Genomic DNA, 27,936 nt, shown 5'->3' on the forward strand with positions numbered 1-27,936 from the left:
CTGGTTTTCACACAGAGTGCAGGCTGTGATGCTACACAAAGTGATACAGAACATCACTTCCTCTGCAAATCAAGAAGATCCTGCCCACCCATGCAGCAAAATCTGTCCCCTTCTACCCACCATGACATAAGAGCTGAGCTACTACAGCTCCTCTCACTTCAGAACAGAGCTACTGGTCCTTCAGCAGCTGAGGATCCCACTGCAGGCATTTCAGGCTTGCCGATTCCATCTGTACCCCCTTTATGCATCCCGTCTAAAGCACATGGCACAGAACCTTGCTCCAGGGTGCAGCAAAAGTCACAAATGGAGCTTTCATGGCAGCAACCACAATAGACAGTGGTCAAGTTTTAGAGAGGAACGGTTAGGTATTAAAAACTGTTTACTAGACTGAGAATCAAGGGAAGACTGTAATTATGCAACCTGTAACTTTGGTTAGCCACTTAACTGGTAAAAGGTATTTAATTACCTTCTATGGATTGGCAAAATGGATAGGCAAACAAGGAACTCACATTCCTTTCAGATGTAAAAAGCAGTAAAAGTTTTAGCCTTAGGAACAAAACTTCATTGTGTGAAAACTTCCTGTCCCCAGTGTCCAAGCCACCCCAAAGGATCCACCCTTTATTTCCAGGTAACCCAAGTATAAAAAAAGGAAGACAACACATCATCCCTTTTTTCTTTTTTTTCTTTACTACTATTTACCTGGGGAGACCCCAAACCAGCAGGTATTCTGGACACATTGCAAATCCCTTGCATCCAGCAGGGTTCAAAGCCAATTACATCTTACAGAATCCGGCTCACTCATTCCAGGTAAAAAGTTCTGCAGTGCTACTACCTGCAGAGGCTGCCCAAACCAAAGCACCAGGCTGCCACCAGAGCAAGCCACAGCAAGAATAAATCCATGTTTTTTCATTGTTTCTTTTGGCACATACAACACAGTGCAAATTTCTTTTTTGAATTACAGTTTTTTATTAGATGAACACAGTTTAATACATAACGTGTACATGACCTAGGATGCAACATGCTCCCTCCCCTACCGAGTTACAGAACACTGACGCTGTGAAGGGGAACACCAGCTCTGCATTTGTGACCCCACAGGGATGTTACAGATGGGAGTGGAAGCTTTGCACACAGGCAGGTCTACACAGGACAGGATGACACACATGAGGAAGAGGTAAAGATTAGGAAGAAGGGAGTAAGCTGGATCTGCCCTGGCTGAATGACTGCTCTCAAGAAGATGTTCTCTGTTTTCCCTCCCAAATTCCTTAGGGAGCAGGAGGGTGAAGCACAGGCCATGATGCAGCTGGAGTCCTGTGGAATGCAGAGGTGTGTGCTGTCACACGTGGCACTGCCAGCCAAGGGTCCCTGTGAGAATTACTGCTCAGGGTGCCAGAGCAAGCTGTGGGCCATTCTGCACTGGGTCTGCACTCGGGCTCTCACTGAAGGGTGAACATATGGGGCTCCATCCTCCTCCCACTGTTCATGCCAGGGTGTAGTGAAATCAGTGAATAAGTTGCTGAAAAATAATGAGATTTGGCATTTTCCTGGTGATCACTCCACTCTTGCACTCCTGTGAAAGGCTACAAGGCAGTTTCAGGGTCCTACTTCTGAACCATGGTATTGCCTGAATAGGACACCTCAAATAAATGGCCTGACAGTGGAAAAGGACAGGGTGGGACAACCAAGAAATCCACTGAGAGCTTGGCAGCTACTCTTCATTTTAGTGATAGCACTTGAGCTGCTCAACATTAGAATCAGACAGTATTTTAAAGAAAGTGTAAACATGAATTTATGGGCTTTACTCCAAGTTCACTTCCCTTGGAACGTTTGATTCTAGACAGTCAACAAAAAGGAAAAGAAAATTTAAAAATTAAGTCTCCTAGGAAAAATCAAGAATTCAAAAGACTCATCAAAAACTGTTTCAGTCTTACAAAGCATGTGCCCTTTGAGTCAGGCCTCAAAATAAATTTACTGTATTATTTAAAAAATAGCAATATAGAAACTACACCTTTCTCAGTTCAAAGTTTAAGCACATCTAAGAAGACCCCACAGAAACAGTCCTCTTTCTGGCAAGGCACTATCCAGTAGTGTGTGGCACAAACTAAAACACCTCTGTCAAAGCCACTGATACAGTGAATGTGCACGTCAGCCCACACAGCAACTTCAGCTAGGTGCAAGATGAAGTTTCACTCACACTGCTCTCCATTTTAAAAAGTGGGGTAAGTTTAAGTATTAGCTAGAAATTGGGATCATTTGTTTCTTAAGCATAACTTTATACATCAAAATTTTAAACAGAATTAGGAATTTTCTGTTTCTTTCAATAAATGTCCCTAGTTTCCCCAGACCTTTTCAGTTACCTGATAGCTACATTTCATTACTACAAAACTGCTTAAAAAAATTCCAGATCATCTTGTGTAACAAACTAGAAGTCTACTTGCTTTAATTACAAAAATAAGGCTGTCGTACAACAGACAAAATTCACATCCAAACATATATACTTTTTTTTTTTTAAACTAGCTATTTATAATTCAAAAGCACACATTCTATGGGACTTACACTGCCAATCCATGCAAGCAAGCAGGATATCTTTGGAGCTAGTGTTGTCCTCCATACAACTGACTATGCCCACACACATGCTCTGAAATAAGCCAGGTTTACTGAACAGCTGAAACAAGACTAACTCTCCACTAAATGAGAGCCTTCTATTCTACAATTATCAAAATTCAAAACGAGCTCTGTGAAACTAATTTCACCCCTGGAGAAATCAGTGTGGTTTTTCCTTTCACATCAGTAAGCCTGGGATTTCACCCAGGATTACTCATGTGTATATGCTTACACATGTAGGTAAATTTTTCAAACCTGGGACTTCAGGCAGTCCTCAAAGTTTATGACATATCAAGTACATGATAAATCCAGGATGGCTTCTCTGTAATCAACTGCAAAATTACTTAAATTTATATCTCTATTCGTTTACAAAGTTAAATATTTAACTTCTTTTTAGGAGTAGTTATATTGAATGTGGTGAAGTTAACAATGTACAGCTCCACCTCATGTTATATTCCCTTCCTACAATGAGGTTCAAGTCTCATGAATATATGGGATTTGTTACAAGAATGTCACAGTACCTTAATACAGACAACATAATTCTTAAAAATGCACATACATACATCAATGCCCTTTCAGAATTCCCCTCAAGAAGGTGCTCTGGCAAAGATTTTGACTAGTAAATACAACCATGGGCTTCAAATCTGTGTATGCCCTTGCTCCATCTGTCTCTAGCTCAGCTGAGCAGCCAGGTTTGTTCAGTCTGGTAAGAAGAAGGCTAAGAGGTGACCAAATGGTAGCCTATTTTGAGGGCCGTTAAAAAAAGAATGGTGCCAATCTCTTCTTGTGAGTACCACAAAAGCACAGCAAAGGTAGCAGCCTCAAATTAAAGCCTAGGAGTCAAAGCTAGACTTTAAAAGGTAAAGTTTTCACTGGGAAAGCACTGCAGCAATGTCACAGGTTACCTAGAGAATTATGAGATCTTCATCTCTAGATATTCTTAATGCTCTGCTAAACAAACTCATATCTGATCCAAGCTAGTGTGGCTCTTCGGCCTCATTTTGACAGTGCTGGACCAGAAGTCCTTCAGTTGTCCCTTCCAGCTGACACGTCTGGTATGCCATGATTATTGATGTCAACAGAACGTGGTTTGTTTCACAGTGCAGCTTTTGTTGTGATAGTGTTGCTTTCTGACACTTTTTACAAGTCTGGCTTCCTTCAAACCACACAGTCTGAGTGATGCTGTGATTGCAGAGTAGCTTTTCTGCAACCACATAGTGGTTGTCTTTCATTTACCCAAAGACATAAGGATGTCTACCTTGATGGCACTACCTTGCTAATATGAAATCACTTGAGTAAAAAACATTACAGCATATCTGTTATTTCTATAGCCAGACTTCATTCAAAATGCATGATGCAACTTTAGTTCTGTCTAGAATGCATTTTGTAATGGTTATTGGCAAGTCATGGGCAATAAGTTCTGCTGTGTGCATCAATGCAGTCCCACTGGAATGATCTCCACTTCCTTTACTTGGCTCCTGTTCCAGCCTGAGCTGAGCAACCTCTCTGGCCTCATTTGGCAAACACACACTCTGCTTTCTCACTGTCTTTGAGGCACCTCCACATGACCACATCTGGGGATATAACCAGGACAACAGCTAGGCAAGTCAGGCATGCTCTTGGACCATGGTGGAGTGTTTAACCATCATGGGACTGAAACCTGGCTCTCAAAGTATCCCACTGACTCTCACGTGGCTTGTGGTGGAGCTGGGTGTTACTGAAGGTAAACTGAAGTTTTGGCAAATTTTCATTTTAAGACAGCCCAACTATAGAGCTCCAACCTTGGGTGTTAAGACTTTCTCAGTTAAGAGAAAACTTCATATTATCATTAGCTGTGAGACACTCCTTTAGCTCTTCTGAACTCCCCAGTATTTCCACCAAGTGTTTTACTGAACATTTCACCTGCATTTGGAAACATGTCAAAATATTTCACTTTGGCACCTCCTTCATGATAGGAACTTGTTTTAAACAGTCAGTTGTAGTGTGCATCATTAGGCAAATCAAGTCTTCATTAACAAGATTAGCAGCCCATGTCTCTTAAAGTAACCATGATCTAGAATAAACATCACAATAAATAAATGTAGAGCAAAAATATGGCAGTTATTGGCTTAGACTGAGATCTCAAGATTGATGCTTTTTACCTTCTGGATCATAGCCAGCACAAACATCATAATAACCACCAGCACTTTAACTATCATGATGAGCTAATTTGAACTACAGTAGTGGGGAGAATTAAAAAAGGTAAGGAATATGACTACATAAGTCATACTACATGAATGATACAAGCCTACACTTCCACTCCTAACTCTCAAACACACGTGCCTGTTAGAATATCAGGGCCAGCTGAAAAGCAATCCAAAGACAAAAGTGAAACATCAACAGTGAGCATTTTAACAACAGAAGATGAGTAGCCCAGCCTTAATCCTATTTCCTATGTGTGTTATTAGCTCTACATTTTTGGAGAGCACCATCTCATGGCAAGCAGACTACTACTAATGACACATGTTTGCTCTATCACAGTGATCCATTAGGGAAGCTGTTATGTGCTGAAGAATAGTCACTCATTCAGGAATGTGCTTGTTGACACTTCACATGGACCTTCTAGGGTTCTGATTCCTACTGAAAAGAGAAAAAATAAAGAGTATTATTAATTATTATTAACATAATATTAATGTTATGAATACATTCTCATCTCCCATACCTGTGACCTTTGCATATAAGGTGACCCTAACCCTGGACCACTTAGGAGCTGATGTATCTCTGAAGAGCCATCAGACTGAAGCAGGAAGTTTATAAAGACACTGCTCCAGGCCTCCAACACCGTATTTTCCAGGAACAGAGCTGCATAGAAGCTGCTATTTCAGACTGTGCCAGAACATCATCTTTTTCCTAGGACAAGTTCTCCAAGCTACAAAGTGAGGCAGGCTGCCAAAATAACCTGCTTCTGTGGTTCTCTGTTGAGGTTCCTTCCTACTCCTGTCCCTCAAGGGGTCCAGAAATAAATGAATTCCTGGCAGAAAAAGAACTCTATAGATAACCAAGAGCTACCACCTAGGCCTGAAACAGTACTAGTACCAAATATATCTATATCTACAGTATCTAAGGAAAGAAAAATCCTCCCCTCTGTCTGATCTACTGCCAAAAGGTACACCACACAGTCTGTTTGAACAAGTGTTCAGACTTCCACATGGCAATAAAATTTCCTCTGTTATACTGCCCTCAGCAGAAAGATGTTACCAGGTTTTGTGTTTTAACCTGCAGATACGTGTTTGCTAAAACTGAGTTCAAAAAAGTTGATATAAGTTGTCTGTTCCAGCATTTCAGCATTAAAAAAAAAAAATATTAATGCCTAATTAATAAATGCTGAACCATTATTCCAGGCTTCAGAAAGTCTGGTGATTAAGATCCTACTTCTGTCTCCTGTTATAATTAAGCCAGTTGCTTACAATTTAGGTTGATAATGTGAAGGAGAATGCAATCTTTAAACTTTATTTGCTGTCCCAAATTACTCCCATGTATATGCGTGTTTTCATTTTAAATGCTTTACTTTTCCTTACAAACATTTTGATTACTTCATTAGCATTAAAGTGATATGAACAAGGTATGGATCATGGCAGGGATGCATACAAACACACAGGGTTCTACCCATACAGGGGTCAAAGAAAATTCAATCTCAATATCTCAAGAATTCTATGAAAAGTCTGCAAAACCACACTGACCTTTGATGCCAAAGTAGGTTTCAGTCCAAGAAAGGAGAATACAGTGTTGCTCTCCTTTGATTCAAAAAAGCCATCATAATCCTAAAGAATTAAAAAAAGAAAAGATGAGTCAACATTTGTATTCTTGTTTTCCTGATTGATATTACCACACCCTGTATTAGACTGAAGAGTAACATGTAATAATGCTCAGAAAAATATTGATACTTACCTCTATTCCCCTACCCAAACCTAATACCTAAACTGCAATGATATCACAAACTACAATGGCAAGGAATAAAACATAAATTCTCTAACTTCAACTTTTTGACAGGAAAGTACAAGCATGTACTTGCCTCACAAGAAACTCTACTGTGGGTATATTTTAAAGGTATTTAAGTGCAGAATTTCTCCTAAAACCTTTACAGCACACTAGATGAAGATGCTTTACCAGCATCTCAATAATGATATACTGCTATATCAGTGTGAACTGGGATACTTTGCAGTTGCATAATTATATAAACAGCCTCAGCCTCCCCAAAACCACAACCACAGCTGCACAAGGGCAGTTTCTCAGCCTGACCCCCTATACTAAAAGCACCTGTGAAAGACACCAAGAGGCCAGCAGGAGTGTATAATGGTTCTCAGGCCTCAGATATATTAGCTGACATAAGCAGAAAAAACGAACCTTCTTAAGATTACTTTCTGTTGTTTTCTTCTAAAAACATGGCATATGCTAACTTAGGAATTAACAAAAAATTACAATTAATTGTCAGAAAGCAAATCCAAGTAAAACAGGCAAATCAACTAAGCCATGGTGTAAGCTGAAAGATTACTGAAAGGATTCCCAACAGTGCCATGGATTAAAAAGGGACAATGTAATCACTGAATACCTAGAGGAGTAGTAAGTAATACTGAAGCTCTGCAGAAGGATGTTTGATTAAGCCCTTGACCTCAAAGAATGAGACTTGAAAAGCTGCATGGACACTATTAAACCTTAAAAAGCTCTGTTCTGACTCCTCTAAAGCAGAGGAAAACCCATGAAGGACAGAGTCTATATAAGCAACACATGAGAAGACAGCCTGTGATCTACCTGAGAAATAACCTTCATTTGCTCCACGGGGCTCATGGACAAGTGAGTCACACTGTCTCTGGAGCTGAAGGTAGGGCAGCAGTGGATGAGTACAGCACACAGTGAGAAGAACCTTTTCTTTAACATCAGGGCAGGTCTAAATTGCCTGAAGATGCCCATTACAGCCCTGTAAACTACCAGCAGCCAGCCTGCAGGCAGACAGCTGTTGTGGCAGACACATTTCTGGGTCCCTGCCAGGAATACTCTCCCTCCTAAGCACCACGGGCAGTCTTCACTTACCCTCAGACATTTCTTTGTCTCAACAGTTTGTCCAAGCAAGGTTCTGTGTTTGTTAGGGTGAGTCATCATCTCTCAGCACCATTTTCAAATTCTAGCATTCTCCTGAAGATTCTTACTCTTAGTACTTCAATTAGCTCTAGAAGTACCACTACTCTAAGACCATTTTTTTTCACCCTTTGTTAATAAACTGATAAGAAAAGAAAGCACGGGAGGACTAAGAGACTAAAAATAATGTCATAAGAAAAAAAGACTGCACTCCTGGCTCTGACAATAACTGATACTCAGCTAATCCACCAACATCCATGAACATCTGTTTAACCTAACCTCTTTAAAGTAATTTAATACTTAATAATAAAATGCTGTCTTCAACTACTAATTATCATTTTACTTTCATAATTATCAAGTCCTGACTTAGTATGTTTTTTCCACATTTTTACTGATTAACGAATCTGGATTTACTTACTGAAAAAATTGTGAAGGTTAAAGGGTGAACTAAACTAAGTCTATGTTTGAAAGAGCACAAAACCCAGTGGATTGATTAATTTTAAAAGGACCAGAATATTTAAGAACCACAAGAGATTATCCACCAGAAGCAATCTCCCTGATGTTTTGAAATATCTGCATTGCAAAACATATTTAAATCCTATTGACACTTACTTTCATGGGCGGTGGGGGAGAAAAAGCATCGTGCTTTTAGATAAAGTAGAAGTATATTTTAAATAGGAGAAATTTCCTAGTGATGTCTGCAATTACAATGTATGATTTCGAAATATTCAAATGTGAAACAAAAAATGTTACAAAAATGCATAATAGTCCTGTAAAAATTGTATTAAATCATTTTAGCACGATAGTTTCTTAAGAGATTATTGAGAAGTATGATCCCAATGGCTCAATGGCTGTGTCATGAGTGGTAGGAGTTCAAAGTGGGCATCCCTGGCTTTTACTGTAACACAAGCGAGATAAAAGATTCTCCAAAAACACCCTGCCTTTGATCTTACCATTAGAAGGAAAGGAAGTCTGTGCAGAATTGGGTCACATGTAAAGACACTAAATCCATGGGTGACGACATAAAAATTCTTATCTCAATAAAGAACATCACACTGCTACCAGCAATAGATGCAGAGGCTGAAGAAGGAAAACAGCACAAGCTCAGTGAAAATGAGAATTTCATACCCAGGCAGGAGTCCAATGGATTCCATTTGGAAAAACCCTGTGGGACATTGTGCCTCCCACAGAGGAAGGACATCATCATTCACTGGTTTTGGCAAGGCACAGGCTCCCTCTTTCTGCACTGCGTTTCACCACCAGCATCAAGTTACTACAACCATCTTGTCACTGTCCCAAGCAGCTCTATCCTGCCCTGTGCAAGGAAGTGGCTCCCATTATCAACGGGAGGCACTCAGAGAGCAGCTGAACCTAAAAACATACAAGTACAGCAAACTGCTACCCACTGCCCCACTTCAAAAGGCAACTATGTGTACAAATACAATTTTGACTGTAGCATTTTAAATTATGAAACTTGGTGCTTTACAGAGCTGCTAATCACACTTCATTAATGTATAGAATTCTGGCAACATTAGTAGCTGATTAAAACTGACTAAAAGCTAAAACTAGTAGGACATGAAGACAGTGGACATGAATCATTAGCAATGCAGAGATGCTCAATCCCTCTGGAGAAGTTGAAAAGACAAAAATACAGATGATGAATCCCATGACTAAGGGTATAAAATGTTCCCAAGAAAGACAAATGCCAGTTAGGAGGAAAAAATATATCTCAGGATGGTTTAGAGGGACAAAGAAGGGACAGGAGGATAAAGAAGGTAAGTAAAAAACTGTTTCAAGGCAGAAAGGGCTTTTTAACAGGATTGCAACTAACTGACTGCTTCAGGCATAGTTCCTCATCCTTAAAGTTGGTGGCAGGTCCATCACCCACCATGTAACCTGAGCAAGATACAGCCTCTTTGTTTTAACACCACAATTGCAGCATTCAATACACTCAGTGAGCTGCATGGGAGTGGATTAGCTGACCTAATAAGCTCTTGCTTTGTTGAAAATAAACTGAAGCCACTGTAGGTGAGCTACTTGCCTGTACTTCACCCATAAACAAGCAAAATATTGTTGGCCTTGTGTGGCCTAAAGCTCTGCTTTGCTTTCCCAGCTCCTGCTGAGTGACTCTAAACTGGAATAGAGAGACAAGCTGCAAGCTCTGGCTGCAAAGGTCTTCAGGACCAAAGTTACTCCAGAGGGTAATGGGAGGAAGGCTTTGAAGCTCACTGTGGTAGTAGGATGCTTGGTACTAGATGTGTTAGTGAGCACATGGAATGCATTTCCAGAGTATACTGAAGATGCTAAATGTTTCCACCAGAAGGTTCAAGTTCATGAAAGAAAAATGCAGTAAGAATTATTACATGTGGTAAGGCGATGTTTATTTCAGAAAAATAACTAGAGACAAAGAAAAGACTCAACCATTTTATATCTTGACTTGTTTGTGGTCTTTCCTAGGATTATGGCCATTGTTGGGACAAAACTGGGCTTGATGGACCTTCAGTCTCACAGACGTAAGGCCATTTATGCTAATCTTAAGGTGTCTCATACACCAAGTTTTAAAATGATCATAGAATCAGAGAATGACTTGGGCTGGAGGGGACCTCAAAGATCATCTAGCTCCAACTCCCAATAATCAGCAAAGCCATGTGATGTTGTCCATTAAGTATGATGGTAAAGAGAAAAAAAGAAACCAAAACACAAAACAACCCAAGCCTCCAAGCCTCACAATTCCAAGGATTTGTTTTTAAAATTTGTATCTTTGCAGTTTATCCTGGAAATAAAAGGTGCTGTGTCTGCTTTGCACATCTTTAAAACCAGATTAAGAACTTTGTTAATGTCCCAGCTGTGACGATTGCTAGACCTAAAGTGTGATGTATTCCTGGTGCTGGGAAACCAGATCACTGCAGTGATGTGATTACAGACACTGCCATAATTAATTTGGCTCAGGATTTTGTTAAGCAGGTATACTCGGGATTGTTTAAATAAACACTGTCACTGATGGGAAAAACTATTTACTGCACACCAAAGTTAAAACTGACAGTACTGCAAATCAGTATAAATAATTATTTATGGCTATAGAACTATTTATGGAATTATTTACGGGCTTCAAGGAACATAACACAAGTGTGAAGGCCTTGGGTAAAAGTAAAACATTAACACAAAGCAGATTTACAATTAGCAATTTTACCTTCACTACTGCACTGAGATTAGGAGAACATTTACATCTAATGAACTTTCAAAGATAGCAATTGTGAATAAAAATTCTTTCCAGTAAGTTTCTTTAAACAAGCAAGTTGGTTTTGTTGCTGTTTGCTTTTAGCTGGCAACAAGAGTGAGCTCGTTAAACTTCTCAGACAAATCTTCATTGCTTACCACACCAAGAAGCAGAAAAACAAGAAACCCACCCAAATGAAGCTTGCATAGTTTTGCCTAAAGATTTTTAAATTGCAGTGATTAGTGGACAACGCTTACAGATTACTCCATTGGCATGCTGTTCAAATTTATTTCTCCTTGTCAATATTTTTAATACAAGATTATGATCTCTCCGTTCTTATAAAAGGGGCAACATAATTGCTCCTTCAAGTAATAATGAGGAACTCATAATTTAAACACATTGAATCAGCACTTTGCTACTGACTGAGTTAATACTGTATGCCATTGAAAATGAGCTGTTAACATCCTCCCTGAAAAGGGCAGTTCAGTTCTCCAGAACAGATGACATTCATTTACTGATCTGATTAGGATTACAATGGAAAACTCTTACACAGCACTGCTCTCCTTGGAGAATGTGAGTGCCTGTGTGAGCCTCTTCTAGTATTATATAAATATACAAATAAAAGAAGATCCTGTCTGTACAACACAGAACAAGCTAAACATGACAGTTTTCATTATCTAACCTTCTGATAAGATCTCTGCACAGGATTTTTAGAGAGCTTATAGAATTGACTCTACAAAGCAACTTGTTCCTCCTCTAAAGGCCAGATGTTTATTTTGGTAATCTGTTTAGCTGTAGCCTTCCAGAAACAAAGGCTTTAATGAAAGGGAGCAGATGTCAGCCACAGCTCTATTGTTTGCACAGTACAGGACAAACTCAGGCTGATGTGATGTTTGCCATTTATGCAGCAATGGTGCCAGGGTACACAGACATCAACCATCTAAAGACTGATACCCCTCACCTCCAAGGCAGGCAGTCCAAGTGCAGCAGGACTTCCCTGCCCTTGCAGCAGGACAAGCAATGAAGATCTCAAACCTAGTGCCTAGTGCCCACCCGGGGTAGAGGAATGGTCAGGGGAGTTAGTGGCAGAATCTGTAAGTTGCTACCATCTAAGGATGGTAAGAGCTGTCACCTCCACCTTTTGTGCACCTTCCAGCTCATTGTGTCATTTTACAAATTGTCTGGATAACAGTACTATCAAATCAGGCCTGGGCAGGAATTTGAGAAAGGGAGAGATGGAAATATCAGTGAGTTAACTATGGCAGTCAGCTTGTTACATGAAGTAATGACTAAAAGACACAAAATGACACTTCTGTGTTGCACAGAAGCTCTGCATGCACATATTTGAACTTTGACACAAGTGGAACAGTAATGGACTGAATTACTTATTTCATCCTGGCTATTGTCTGACAACAGCCATGGCCTTTTCTAGACATTGTTTCAAAATACTGCTACATCTGTATTTTGTGCAATACTATGTGACTTCAAAGTATTACTGTCACTTCTTAAGATTTCCTAGCCTTTCCTCATATATCATTTATCCTCTGTTTTAGAACTGGCCTTTTAATAAACTTTAGTTAAAGTAGTCCAACATCTTCAATAACAAAACCTGTTTTTCAAAAAAGCATGGCACAATATAAATGTTCTGTTCCATAGAAAGGAGAATTAGGATCCCAAACAAAATTTTTATTAATTATGCCATACTTGCTGATAAGTTTTGCAGAATATCAGTGTAATAAATACAAAAATGAAAAAGCAATGTGCACTATTTACTACTATATCCTGTAAAAGTAACAATTCTAATTTTACACCAGTCCCTTTTAAGTGTTCTAAAATACACGGACACCCCACATTATTATATTTAGGAAATAAAAAGTCTGCAAACAGAGTCAGGTATCTCCAGAAATGTCTTTGATGCCTATCGTCTTTATGTGAAGGGACGGTTTACAAAATACCTGCTACTCTACTTCACTTTGAAACAGCTATTAATGAAGTTTACTTAGTCCAAACAAAAACTGTGGTGCTTGACAGGATTGTACTCTCTCCACTACAAAGTAAACAGCAGCACTATAATACATTACTGAAATGAGTCCTGACTTCTCTGAGGAAGATAAAATTCTCGGATTATTTCATTTTTACTTAGTTGCTGAGCTTCTATTTTTTAAGCCTTGACACTGGGCAAGCTGGCTACTCTACACTTTGCCTCTGGTACCACATTTCCCTTTATAAAGTACATATTACTCAGAACTAAAGCTCTTTTCCTTAGAACACAGAAAAGCAATGGGAAGTGGATGGCAAAAGCAAAGGCACAGTCTGAAAGTTAGCCCTTGTGAATGATCTGAACAGAATCCTCCCAACATGGAGAAGACTCTTGGGCAGGGGTTGCTTTTCAACACCAACTCTGCCTTCTATATTCCTCATTTGAGACAAGGCCTTAGTCAGGAAGACAAACTGTGCATGTCACTGGCCTCAAGTCACATTCAGCCAAGGGTTTGTGGATGCCTGTGAGCCAAAAACTCCTCCACTATAACTGTAAAAGGTAGTTAAGAACAATTTCACACAGAGCTTAAATTTGCCATACAGGAAACTCTACTTCTGATGGCAAAAATAATTAGTCAAGAAAGCTTTAGCATCATTAACCATTAACAATTGTTACATGATAGCTGAACAATTCACATTAACTTTTATCTAGTGAAATTATCCATCTTCTAAAAGCAGACCTGGACCAAAAAAAGTGCTAAGTGAACCAGATAAGATATCTCCAACGATGCAGAGAATCAAATGTAGACTTGCTGGATATCAAATTAGCCTCACAACTCCTCTAGTTCCTAAAGTGAACACACTACAGCAGACATGCCAAGGTGAATTCTGCCACATTGTTTGAGGATCCAGAGACAAAGACCAAGCTCACTGTACCTGAAGGCACAAGAATAATAACAAACTCCCCAATGACAGGTCAGGGTAGAAAATCTAACATGGCCTCTAGCCAGTTTTGTTAAATTCTCTTCTTTTATCAGTGAGCAGTTACTTATTTGTAATACCTATACAAAAGGAAGAAAAAGAAAACATGTGTGCATCTTTTCATGATCTTAGAAAAACCCAGAACAGAATGATACAAAACAGTGCAAAGAAATCAGGGCTACAATAATTGTCTGTGCACTGAATAGTTTCCCCACATTGCACCTCTTTCAGCAGCCTATTTTTTTCTTTCTTGTCTATATGCCTTTGCTGTTTTGTTGGAATTGACACTCATATATTACATTTCAGGGAAGGACAACAAATATCATATATCTCCATCTCTACTGCTGCCTACTAGGCACTCTATCACGATTTACCATAACACTCTAAACTATATGAACAGCTTCAAAGGAAAAAAAAAAGAAAGAAAGAGTCAGCCTGCTATGTAAATATTTTCCCTTTAGCTCAAATTCCTACATGGAGACATATTTCCTTTTAATTTTGGTTGGCCTAAATTTCAGGCAATCTCCCTTCAGTGGCAGATTTCTGCATATAAAACTGTCACTGTTCAAAGTGCTAACGTGCAGCTTCACAAGAGTGCAGTTTCACCAGGAAGGGGATATTTCCAGTCTTCTGAAAGATCCAGGAATCACTTCTAGTCTAAGAAGACTTGTGTAATCAGCTGTGGAGAATTCCAGAAGAGGGAGGTGTGAGGTACAGGCCTAATTTCAGACATTCAGCTTTCCAGCATATCTGGCTTTCTGCTTAAATATCTGGGCTGCTGCAGGGCACTGCTGCCTGGGTAGAGAGCCTTGTAAAAGGATGTCATGTAGATACTCACATACCCGAGAGCCATGTCACTGAAGAACATGGAGACAAGGACCAGGCAGACCAGGTTGCCAGAACTGAAATGGCTGCAGTGGACCTGGACTGGGAATGTAAGGGCAAGCTGACCACAGCTCAGTGGGCCTGTGACACATCAGGACACCTAGGAGGAGATGCAAGGTAGAGACAGGCTCATGATCAAAGGGTGGACCTGACTGAAGTCACTGAACAGGTCATCCATGAATGTGAAACATGTACCAAATCAGGCAAGCCAGGTGGGTAAAGCCCCTCTGCTGTGGAGAACAGTAGCTGGGAAAGACAGTATGGGATTATTTTCTTGGGGGAACAATTTGATCCACAAATATTTAATCCACAATTTGAGTTGCATTTCACAGCTATAGGTCAAAGTACTATAGCAGGAGCCACTAAATCTAACTGAAGATGAGCTCTGTAAGGAACTGGGTAAGACAAAACTCATTCCAGTGCCCAACAACACAACACAACCTACCAGATCCAATTAAGGCTCTACTGCAATTAACTCCATTAACTATTCTTTATGCAAAGTGCATGAGTTTTCTCCAGAAACATGCACTAGACATTAACAGCTCCTCACTCTTACACAGCCCTAGCTAGAGCAAGATAACTATACTAATTTCAGATTTACACTACTGCAAATTTGAAAAGCAGAATCATGCATATGTTTTCTCTGAAAGGTAGACTCTGTACGCACACACAATTTTATAGCAATGTCACTAAGATAAAACAACAGACTGTAAAGTCATGAAAATATGCAAATTATCATATTGTTGGTGCTGTAACACAGCACTTGATTATCAGTAAAATTATTTGTGTTCTCGTGATCTTGCAGCTCTTCTCTTGTTCACAGGAAATAAAAATTATTCTTGCCAAGTACTTTATTTCAAAATCTCTTAGCATAACTTCTTATTGAAAAATGGGGAGTACATCTCAGAAGACTGAGAAAAGGAGAAAATAGATTAATGATTGTATCTGCAATTGCTTCAACTCAGAAAAACCACAAGGTCTTGCTCACATTTCAAAACATGGAGATTGTCTCTTGGTACCAGAGAATGCCTCCCTCTGTGGTACAAGACACTCTATGAACCAGTAAATATTGTACCTTTTTGTACCTGCTCCCACATGAGCAGCCAGATGTTCAAATGGTTGACACAAATTCATTTGGGATACTGACTGAAATCATTAAAGACAAACTTCCTCTAGCCTGCAGTTCCATCCTGAAAAGTGATTATTTCAAACGGTGATATCCTAGCCAGGAAAATCTAGCCTTAGATAAACCCCTTGTGCATATTGCTGAGGCTTTTTACTAAGGAGAAGATAGCTAGAAAAAATATCCCAAAACCATTAATCCTAACACTAACAAAGAAAAGCCAGTGTAGCTATGAACATAACACTGAGTCATGGACACCATATGCTTGTGAACTTCTATTGAAATAACACGACCAAAATAAAAAGTGTACCTATTCATTTTGCTTGTACTATCTAGCCCTCATACCTTTAGAGCAACAGCAATGGATCTAACCAGTTTGCATCACAAGGAAGTGTGAATTGTCAACAACGAGAAAGCCAGAAAAAGTGCATAGTAAGTCTCCTGGTAAGACTGTAGAATGCAGAAAAATTGATAGAGTTTTTTAATAGAGAAAACTGAATTTAAAATTGCCTGGACACAAATCAGAAATGGAAAGCTACAAATTTCACTAACTCAACTAACCAAAAACTCAGTATTTTTTTCAGTTTAAGTTACTTAGTAGAGATTATGCTTTAGTTATTTATGTCAAGATAAACACATGAAAACAGTCACTGTGGAAATGACAAAGAGAGACAAGATGTGCAAGGTTTGCTGACTTTTATCTAATTGTAGTATTTTACCCCCCTTTCCAGCACTGACCTCCTTTGCATTCTGCATAATGTTTCACCTCCACTCTATTACCTAAGAACTTCGTTAACAAATGCAGCAGGTTAACTCATGAATGTCGGCGATCCTGCACACACTTTCTCCTTCCTTATCCTAGAAAATATAGTTTCTTTCAAAGCATGTTTGCTCTTTAAAGATGTTCATGCAGACAGCGAAGTCTAGTAATAGGATTAAGTCTGCTCAACCAAAATGGCTATCAGATCAGCAGACAGATTAATGAGATCATCTCACATGTTGCATGACATCTTTTGCCTTGCTAATTCCAAATAGCAACTTCTAAGACTAGGTTAAAACACTCTGTAAAGGCAATCTGAAAAGGTAAGAAACAACAGCTTAAAATGTTGTATTTCCCATGCAAACTAGATTCACACAGAACAATGTAAAGGTTGCTACTTGCAAGTGAGGGGCTGATCTATAAGCAAGGGATTATTCCACGTCCCAGATACATTTCTTCGATTGACTTACCTTACCTGGAAGTAAGAAGATAAGAGTTATACTGCTGAGGTAAACAAGTAAGGCCAATACAAAAGCACGTGGAAAGGATGTTAAATAATTTGCTTTGAGAAACCAGTTAGCTGCTGCATCATACCCAGTCTCTCTGTTGCAGAGGATCCTAAATCCCTTTATATATGCTTCCTGCATTAAGCTAACAATTGCATTGCAGTCAACAGGCTCTCATCAGATCTGATCAGCACAATTGAATCTGGTAGGGACTAAGTCAGAACCACTTTGGATGTTCATATGAAAGGCTACTGCTTCAGCTTGCACTGAATGCAAGAAGAATGCAAGGTGAATGGAGAAGCTTACACCAAAAAGACAGCCCACCCATCAAACTGATGTCAGACTTACAGTAAATACTGTTCATTTATCCTAAACACTCTGATTGCATAAAGACGCTCTGAGCATAAATGAAATTTACACCGTGACAGCAGCAGAGAAGGAGCTTAATTACAATAACAATAAAACTCAATCTAGCCAGTGTTCTCATTTACTGTGCCAAAGACAGACTTCCTACTGAATTTTTGTGCTTGAACTAGACCCAAGCAGCAAGAATACCACAATTTCCCAGCTTACAGTGGTCTCACCAGATACTTTACCATCAACTGGTTGTACATGAAGCTTGTGACATTTCTGATTTTTACATTCCTGGAGGGAATCCCCTAGACAGCCCTAGGATTTACAGAAGAATGACCTGAATTTCCCCTCTATGATAATTACCTGATCCTATTGCCTCATTAATTCAGATTCTACTGGAGAAAGCTAAACAGCAAGTCCCACGTTTAAGTGGCCAGCTGAGAAATTGTCCACTGAGAACCACAGCAGCTACTTACCCCACAGTACCGATCATCACTGAATATCTGTGGTGGCAGTGGATTGCCTTGTGCAGGCTGCCTATCCTCAGGAATATTTTTATACATCCATTGTCTCTTCTCCTCTGACATGGTGATATCCACTTCTTCAAACTCTATGCGATTGGCTTCTAGAAACCTCACCACATCCTGTTGCCTCTTCTTTATCTAGATGGAAGAAGGAAAATTTTAAAACCTAGAGTCAGAGCAAGTCCTCCATAACATAGACATGCTTACAAATCTGACTACATTCCTCCTCTCCCATCCCACTTTCATAGGATGAAACTCAGAAAGACAAAGGAGAAAACATTTTTTTCAGTTTTAAGTTCATAAAAGTTAAACACTGCTGTCTCTTTACATATTGGTGAAGGTTATATTTCTTCACCTCTTCACCACTTCACTTGTATATGGCTGTTTAATTCAGGTTTGGTAATTTGAGCCTTTACCCTCTAAAGATATTTTTAAAAAGCAAACTGTAAGGGTCTCTTCAGAAATAGAAGTTAAAAGAGGCAGTCGGTTTTCAAAGACATTAGGGGCTACATATTTAAAGTATACAGGCACCTAAAAATGCAAGGTAAATAACCTGGCAAGTGCCAGAAGAATTCACTCCTAAAAGTGTTCATTGAGATGAACATGTCAGTACATCTGAAAGAAACCCACCCCAGCTACACACGTTTTTGCTTTTCTAGACACCTACACATTTTTTTAAATGCAGCTCAACAGTTTCCAGGAGATACACTCAGGTAAAGATAACCTCTACCTCAAATAGGACTTTATATCAAGACAGCAACCTTTGAAATGAAAGTCTGTGTACTCCTTGCATCAATCTAATGAAATTAATACTTTCAGAAAGGAACTATAAATTATGTGCCATATTTTTTACAGCTATCATCACAGTGTTATTCGAAAAAAAATTCAGCTTCAATAATTTTACAGTACTCCTGGAGTGTCATATCCATGCTGGCTGGCATAAAGCCCAGGTGGATGCCTCTGGGTATCATATGACCTAGATACTATTTGGAAATCAGAGGATTTTCAAAATGCATGTGCTAGTTGCTCCTGTCACACAACCGAGTCTATCTATGTAAATGCATCACAAAAATACATAATATTGGAAGTAATACTGATGAAATTCTTATTTCCTTGAAATAAGGCAACCATCCCAAGAAACTACAAATACAAAGCTTTGAATTTGTGTCACAGTGTCCTATTCTTTTTGCTTTATTTGCAAACACTGGTACAAGTTTTTAGGCATATGTGAAAGAATCACTTTTTCATAGAGAGGGCAGCCCCTGAACTTGCATACGAGTAATGCACTATCAACAACAGCAAAATTACTGCATCCTCATTACTGATGGCACCAAAGGCAACACGTTTCTTATTACACCCCTAAAAATTCAAAGTGTAGAAGTGAAAGACGAAAACATTTTCCTCTGTCTTTCAACAAGAAGCTGCAAAAGAACACAAAAGTGACAGAGAAATTCTTAACACAAATATTAAATATTAAACACAAAAGACATGTCTAAAATTATATGTGGAAGAGGTCATTTTCTTATAGCGAAGTGCTACCAAAACTCACGTGAAATCCCTCCTGCACTGGTCAGAGCAATCAGCAACTCCAGAGTGGCTGGGCCAGCCCTCTGGCCCCAAGGCCAAATGGCATCCTCTGGCCAAAGCTATTAGACCTGCAGCCTCTCAAAGCTGCTGCTTGCATATTGCACACTGGGAATGATGCCTGGCATGCTGCAACATTTAAATCATGGCCACAGGCTGTTTGTGAGACTCTAAGTTAGCCTTGGCCAAAGCAGACTCTGCCAGCAACCATTCTTCAAATAGTTCCAGAGTACCAGAGCACTCCATTCTCAGGGCCAGGACATGCACCAGTACAGGTGTATCCAGGTGGACCATGGATTATCACCTGCTGTCTCCCAGCAGCCTGTAAACTGAACAACTTAGATTCAGTTAGATCCCTATTATTTTACAGTTCACACCATTAGAATTCACATGCACAAATTTCCTAATGTCTCATTTTATTTTTATAAAACTAATTAAAATGTTGAAGTGAAGTAAATTGGGGTTTTCGGGTTTTTTTAGCCATAAGCCTTACAATTCTCCACACAACATCTGCATGAGTTATCAGCTGTGGATGTACCAGCTGCATAAACCTAAACAAAATAGCCTGAAAATTTCAAGCCAAAAAACTAGCATTTTCTCCTCCTCAATTTATTTGATTCAGGCCTATAAACTGAAACAAGAGCATTAGTTGTATTTAAAATCGTATTAAATTAAGCCTTGTTGTTTAAGATGGATGCTCAGAGCATCTGTCACAACAGAAGCCAGCTGATTATTCCCCAAGAAAACCACAGGACCTTTGTCTGTGCCTACAACTGGATCTGTGCCGCTGAAATGCGTCAGCCTCACGATCCTGCCTGCAGCTCTCATCTGTGCTTACCCAGAGCCCCAAAAGCTCCCAGCCTTTGGCCACAGGGAACACGGAGCAAAGGCAACACAGCACAAAGAGCAGTGTCAGTCCTCTCTTCCTCACTAGTCTGTCCTGTCAAGAGCCCAGTGGAGAAAAATATATCCTCACTTGACAAACTATGGAGGTGGATAATACTCTTTGTACAGCATCTTGCTACCACCAAGGTTTCTCAAGTCTGGTGCAACTGAAAAAAATAATTCCATTGTCAGAGGTACCATGTTCAGCAAACTTGGCTTGTGGCTATTCATACACCACTTTGGGAAAGCGTTTGTAGTCTTACACAACAGACTGCTCCAGCATCAAAATATTTGGGGCTTAATACCTTTCAGCACTCCAGAAGACACTGTAAAATACACCTTCAAAACATATATCCACTGTGAAGTTTCAGAGAAAAGTCTTTGTGTAATATGATCCTAATCTACCATTAAATGCAGTGAGAAAATTCTGATGGAGTTTATGGTCTGCTATTATAGTTCAACATTTGCCTCCCCTATTTTTAGCATGGTAATTCTTTTCTGAACATCATTTATCTGGGTTTGGTTTTATTGTTAATCTATATTTCTATTCACAAAACTAAAACAGGAAAAAAATCCCCAGAGACAACTCAATTTTATCCTTGTATTCAGAGCTGGTATCTTTATTAGGATTAAAAAGCAACAAAAATAGGATGTCCATTGTGATACATAAAACTGCTAAAATAAGCTAATCGTTTAATCAGTAACCAATTTATAAAGGAAGTCTATTGTAGCTAAAGTATTGTGTCTTTCTGTCCTAGTTTTCATTTCTTTATACTGATTTGCAACACGTAACAGGAGGATACATTTCCAGACTGCTTTTGAAAAATATTTCAAAGACATACTCAGGTCAGTCCAGGTGAGACCACTGGGATTATCTGCATCCCTGAATTAATTCCTCTTAGGAGTAAAGGGTTTCTTCAGACTTCTTTTCCCCCTAAGATCCTCTCCTGAACTGATAATAACAGAGATGGTCTTTGCAAATTGTTCCCACAATTAATTGACTGCCTTTCCTTGAAATACTTATTTGCTTTTGCTCAGAATCCACCTCACTGCAGCCACCTCACTTATCATGTCTTTTCCGAGACTAAAAACTGTTCTGTTCTAAGCTGTTTCCCACACAACTAATATCAGATCTCCAGCTAAGGTGAACAGTGATCTCTGGTAGCAAGAGAAATCATATTGCTCATTTAGTAGCAGAATGAAAAAATGAGGATGTTACCATTATAAATCATGTCCAGGTTGGAGCCGAAGTTTAGAAAAATCAGATTACATCCTCTATCCAAAGTTCCCTGAAAGCTTCTCATCACTTCCAACAAGAGACAGTTTCCTTCTTTTTTGCCCTGTCTATGCTTCCTGAACCTGTTTTCAGAAATTCTTCTGGTCTAGAAAGACTTCCCTACTGACTGACAACTGCTGAACCAGAGGAGCACAGCATGTGGTCTCTTCATTACTGAAAGTCAGCTGCATTTCATAATTCTATACTATTTTAACCAAGATATTCAATACCTTGCAAAAATCTTAGTAGTCCAGGATTTACCTAATTCAGGATAAAAGAATATTACTTCTACTCTACTATATGCAAGATGACTCAGGTCACAATATTAATAGGAACTGTGCCATGATTAAAGAGAATTTTTCTGCCTTTTTTCATTAACCCAGTTAATATAAATGGGACAAAGAAGACACATTCTCAGTTTCAAATTTCTTCACAGTGTCAACAGCAGGAGTGTTGCTGAGTGTCTGGTGCTCACAAAGTGGATGTGGAAGGTTGGTCTTCTGCTGTAGACTCCATCCCACAACTGCTAGAAATAAGGCACTCCCTGGATTTCTGTCTGCAAGTGGAGGGAATGACAGCAGGTACCACTCCATGCACTGGCTCATGACTGAGATGTGCAGCACTGGCTGTTTTACAATCTCACCTCCTGGAATTGAAGGAACTGAAAGCCTAGCCTGAACTGTCCACTCATTCCAGACAGATCCCAAGAACAAATAGCCAACTTTCTAACAAAAACTCCCACCCCGAAAAATATTCAGACCACACATGGTGAGTGAGAACAAAGCCTTATGAGGTTATCTTCTAGGCTGGCTTGTCAGACCGCAAGCACATATTAGAAGCCTGACTTAAAAAAAAAAAAAAAAATTGAATGCATGTCTAAGTTCACCTCTTATTTCACAGCCTGGCACACCTGTGCCTCTAAAGATGGAGATGGTCCTGCTAATTTTCTTCCTTCATTTTCTATTTGGTTACTCTTTCCACACACCTGCCCTCACTCCAGAACTGCATCAGTCACATTACCCATCGACTGACTCAGCCAAAAACTGAATGTATTGCATTTGGCAGGGGCACCTTTATGGCGCAGTTTGATGATACAACTCAGCAGATCTCACTGCTGGCTGTCACTGAGATGACACAATGTTCCTCCCTCCTGCCAAGTAGCTCCTGCAGATTTCCTCACACAAGCATAATGCAGGAACCAGGGGAACAAGGGAAGGAGCATCAATAATGTCAGCACCACAATCTCATCAGTTAATATTAGGAACAAAATTGCATCCTAAGAAAATGGCTCAGCAGTGGCTAAAGCATGATCAGCTACAGGTATTTGAAATATGAACTGCATAAGCAGCATTTGTGTTACATAAACACAAGCTCAACTCACTCCCACGACTGAAAATATTGTATGTGAGCCTCTGCCTTTACAAGTCATGCAAACATAACCAAAAGGACTGTTGCAGTGTAAAATGCAGATGTAGTATAGCTACCTCAGAGGATTACTTATCTTCACTTCTCACATAGACATGGCTTAACATATACTCCCAGATAATAAGGAGTAGAAGGAATAATGCTCTAACAAACAGATACAAGCCCTAAATACAATAAAGGAACAGAATTCTAAACTGTGTTAACACATTCTCGTGTTTCCACTATGTTTCTGCTCTCATAAAGAAGCAATAAAAAACTATCCCATGCATTCACAAGCTTGAAACGCAAATCCTCATGGTCCTCATTTGAGACCTGTAGTGACAGAGATTTTCTGCCAAATTTCTCTTTTCTTTGCCTGACTTCAGAAAGGAGAGCATAACTGACCCCTGGCATTTTTATTGCAGTGAAATGACAGCACTGTGACAGAACTTTACAAAAGTTCATACGATTAATTCATTGTTCTTGGCACGGGAAAATACAATTCTGTTATGTACATATGAAAAAATAAGAAGCTGTGATGAAGAGAAGGTTCATAGAGAAGAAAATTTTAAAATGAAAATAAACAAAAATCAGCATTGCATAACTATTTCTGAAAGCAAAGTGAGTGGCTCTCTGCCACAGCAAATACCTCATTGCATCTGACAGAAGGAAAACTGTCTTATAACAGGCCTCCAAATAGCTAAAAGCACCTGCATGCTTCATCCTCATGATGCCTTTAGTTTTAAGTTTTCCTGTTCTCCTTGGATGTGCTTTTCTGATGTGCTAGGGTGATGAAGACAAATCAGTCCTATTCTAGTTAAGAACTCAAGGACAGTTTCTCCAGACTTCAGGCCCTAAGCACAAACTACATGGAAAGGTGGAGGGTGGGTTCATGCAAATTAACCAGAACCTATAAAAGTGAGATTTTGTGACCAACCCCCTCCTTTCCTTCCATCTTGGAGCCAGCCAGGCAGGGGCTGTGGCACTTATATTAACAGGGTGTGGCTTTTGTAGGCCTTTCGTAGGCCTCACAATAAATATCCATTTTATTCGCCTTAACTCTGTGTGTAGCCTCTGTTCAAGCTCCTCAAGGCATCACTCAAAAAAGAGAAATGTTTCAATATCCTACAAACTAACCACAGAACTTTTCAACCTGAGGAGAAACAGAACAGTGGCCACATGCAGCTAGCACTGCCCTGGTCTCCTGCTAGCAGCAACCTTCTGCTTTGCACACAGAGACATAATTAGGGACACACAATATGAAACACTATTAAAGTGGGAGGGCAAGCTGTTCAGCTTTATGCAAAATCAGTCTGCAGGTCTCTGGGAGCTGCTGAGATACTGCTTAGCCAAGGACTCTGCACACCTTTCCCTCTGTGCAATGTTTGTGTGGTAACTTTGAAAAGAATCCAATATTTAAGAAATGCAATTAAAATTTGAGGCAGGTTTGGGTTTTTTTTAAAGAGATTCTTAATCACAAGCAGTCAGCAAATTAAAACATTTTCTATAAAGCTACAAAGACAGTTAAACTGCTCCGTGTCCAATGCCTGCAAGCCTCATATTTTCCTCGCCAGATGTTGCATTCTGATAAATGCATTTAAATCTATTTCTATGTGTGTGCACATATGTCTATCACAAGGTGAGGGGAAAAGTTTATTATTTAAGGCAGTTTGTCTGAAATCATTGCTCTCTATGAAAATAACAGAGTAACATTCTGAAGAAAAAGGAGTTTTTAGCAAGTATAAATACAACTGTCTCTGCTAAAAACAAGAGATGATGGGAGCTTCCTCACGGATTTACCAGGTATTGTTTCAATAAGCACAAAGGGAAAAAGAGAGACAAAAATAGAAGAAACAGAAAAAGAGGAAAGACCAAGAAAGGAAAAAGACAACATTCTACAGAAAAATCACTTACAGACAGTGTCATACAGGGAGCCTTTGAGATGTGTGCAGCTGAAAAAGCCTCTGAAGTCATACTCAAGTCTGCTTCTCTTGAATTAGTTTGTATTTTGGGAAGCAAGACTTGCGACCGATATACACAAATAAAGTAAGTGATTCTATAATTTTCCAATTGCAGTAGGAACAATGTGTTCTTACAGTGTTGAAAATCCATTTACACAGGAGTCTCTGATGGACTGTAGGAAAATAGATGTTATGAACTCCAAATTTTGGCTCACTGCTTCCTCATCAAAAGAATAAGAATACAATTGATGCTGGATCTACCTTCCAATTAAAGTGTGATTTTTTTTCTATCGCATCAATGCAAAACAAAAAATACAGCATTGCTGTGGAAATAAAAAATGGCTAAAACAAAGTGAAACTTGAAGACTGCGCAGCAGGAATTGTACCAGAACCTGGAAGTCTCACTGAGGGTACAGGCAGCTCCAAATTAGTGAGACAGAATAAGAGCCAAAGGACTCCATGCAGACTGAGTAACAGGGCCAGAAGATTCCCTGCCCAGCCTGGCAAGCAGCAGGTGACTGCCAGATTAAAGGTCAGGATGCAAATCTGGTTGTTCTAGTAGGGGAGCTTGCAAAGCCTGCTGCCAGTTTAGATTATAACATACAGGAAGAATCTGTGGAATTGCTCTATCCTGAAAACATTTCTATTTGACAAAATGCATGCTTGAAATTGTATTTTCACTGCATATACAGGATCTTTTCCAGCCTTAGGTATTTTCTTATGAGGGCACTGGGAAAGCGTGTTGGTTCTTCAATGGTTCTTCACCTCTAAATAAAATGGGGCAAATTACCAGAGTTTGCCCATAAATTCATCTGATTTTAAAAATGCCTCTGCCAAAATGATTAGAATTATGTGTTAAGACCTTTTTTTTTCCCCTTTTAAACCAAGTTGAGTGACTAGCAACAAGAGACAGGAGAAACTTTGACCATCTTGTAAGATCTCAGGGGTTTGTAAAACATATTCTCAGCTACCAACAACTTCTCCTGATGGAACCATCCTGCAGGGCTAGACTATTGCTTCAAAAGGCTAACAACTCAAATCTTAGCTGGCAGCTAACTTCTTTCAATAGATAGATGTTTTTGTTTGCAATTTACCATATGTTTCAGTAGTTCAAGAGAGCGGTTAAAAATAAAGTGTTATTTTCATGTATTTTTCCAGCAGAAACCTTTCAAAGATGCCAGAGAATAATTTAAATCTCCTGTTTGGTATTCTGCATTTAACTCCTCCTCGTACTATTCCCTTTTGTCAAAGTGGCATATTTATAGCAAGTATTTTGCATCACGAAAGAAGATGTTGCTTTCAACAAACAACATCTATCTTCCTTTTCAAAATACATTCACATAAATACAAGTATAACTGCAACTCTTATTATTTCAACTACTTTTCAGTGCCTACTAACTAAATGCAAGTTGTTCTCTGATCTCCATGCTATATTACATTCATTCATGTTTATTTCTTCTGATTTCTCCATTTGTCTCATTTTGAAGAATATCCTTTGCTCCCCAACAAAGTTTCAGTTCATCAAGGTAGATGAGAACTGTCAAGTCTAAACTATTGGAAACTCAGTCCTGCATAGAGGAACAGAAAGTTGATCTTTCAGTCTCACAGTTGTGCAGAGTAAGCAGAGTAGAGGATAGTTTGCACACGGGAGTCCAAAACTGCTACAGCTAAAAATCTACAGGGATTTAGAGATGTTGCTTTGTTGTATGCACCAGCTTACTTGGTAGAATTATGATTTTGGGAAGCAAAATATGATTAATCCATTTTGTTTCTTTATTTTCCTAAAACATTAAATATTTGTTTAAATAATTGATTAAAGTTCACTGAAATAGCATCAAAGAGACCATCTTGATAAGCAGATTTTGGAAAGCAAACAAATTCTCTAATGCTCAGCAGTGAGCCCTGGCAGCCAAGAGGGCAACGTACACCCTTGGGTTCACCAAGCACAGCATCACCAGGAGATCAGAGGGATGATTATCCCACTGCATTCAGCCTTGGTGCTGCCCCACCTCCAGTACCCTGAGCAGCTCTGGGCCCCACAGCTTAGGAAGAACATGAAGGTCCTTGAATGCATCCAGAGGAAGGCAACAAAGCTGGTGGTGGGGCTGGAAGGAATGTCCTGTAAGGAGCACCTGAGGGCCCTGGGCTTGTCAGGTCTGGAGAAAGGGAGGCTGAGATGTGACTTCATGGCTCCCTATAGTTTGTGAGGAGGGGAAGGGGAATGGGAGGTGCTGATCTCTTCTCCCTGGTATCCGGTGATGGGATGTGTAATACCTTTGTCAGGGGAGGTTCAGACTTGTCATAAGGAAGCCTTTCTTCACAGGCAGTTAAACATTGGAATAGGCTGCCTAGCTTTTCATTGTTTAAGACACATTTACACAATGCCATTAATAACATGCTTTAATTAACTTCTGGTGAGCCCTGATGTGGTCAAGTAGTTGGATTAGATGATCATTGTAAGTTGCTTCCAAAGGAAATATTCCATTCTGCTCTAAATCCCGTGAAGAAAAAAGTTTCAAAACCAAAAATCCTCCTAAGATGAGATTCACACACATTTCCTATTATGTAACATGTTTACCACCTGAACTCCTAAGATGAAAACACAGAATTGACATTTTTTGTGATGAGGTGAGTCAGCAGAACACAGAAAGCGTTTGAACTAGTTCTCTGTATTTATCAGTCACATTGTTTTGTCACAATGAATAAAGCATTCCCAGCTGTATTTTCTGTATTTATTGCAAATGAGATATAAAAGAAAATTTTCAGCACTAAAAAAGTAGGAC

General features: G+C 39.4%; 1 protein-coding gene across 4 annotated transcripts in view; it reads right to left on the bottom strand.

The window, feature by feature from the left end:
• Window positions 1–942: 942 nt before the first annotated feature.
• Window positions 943–27,936, bottom strand: part of SH3BGRL2 (SH3 domain binding glutamate rich protein like 2) — a 37,854-nt gene continuing 10,860 nt past the window's right edge. For 2 of the 4 annotated variants that reach the window (XM_088162128.1, XM_088162125.1), the window contains exons 2-4: window positions 17,996–18,181; window positions 6,321–6,401; window positions 943–5,217 (exon numbers count right to left, since the gene is read on the bottom strand). In XM_088162128.1, the coding sequence (XP_088018254.1) occupies window positions 5,203–5,217; window positions 6,321–6,401; window positions 17,996–18,181 (282 nt within the window). In that variant the 3' untranslated portion in view covers window positions 943–5,202. Of the gene's footprint in view, window positions 5,221–6,320; window positions 6,402–17,995; window positions 18,182–27,936 lie in introns of all 4 variants that reach the window. The other 2 variants (XM_088162127.1, XM_088162126.1) reach the window with 1 other exon arrangement.

Source organism: Sturnus vulgaris, chromosome 3 (genome assembly GCF_052056855.1).
Source record: "Sturnus vulgaris isolate bStuVul1 chromosome 3, bStuVul1.hap1, whole genome shotgun sequence".
Lineage (NCBI taxonomy): Eukaryota > Metazoa > Chordata > Aves > Passeriformes > Sturnidae > Sturnus > Sturnus vulgaris.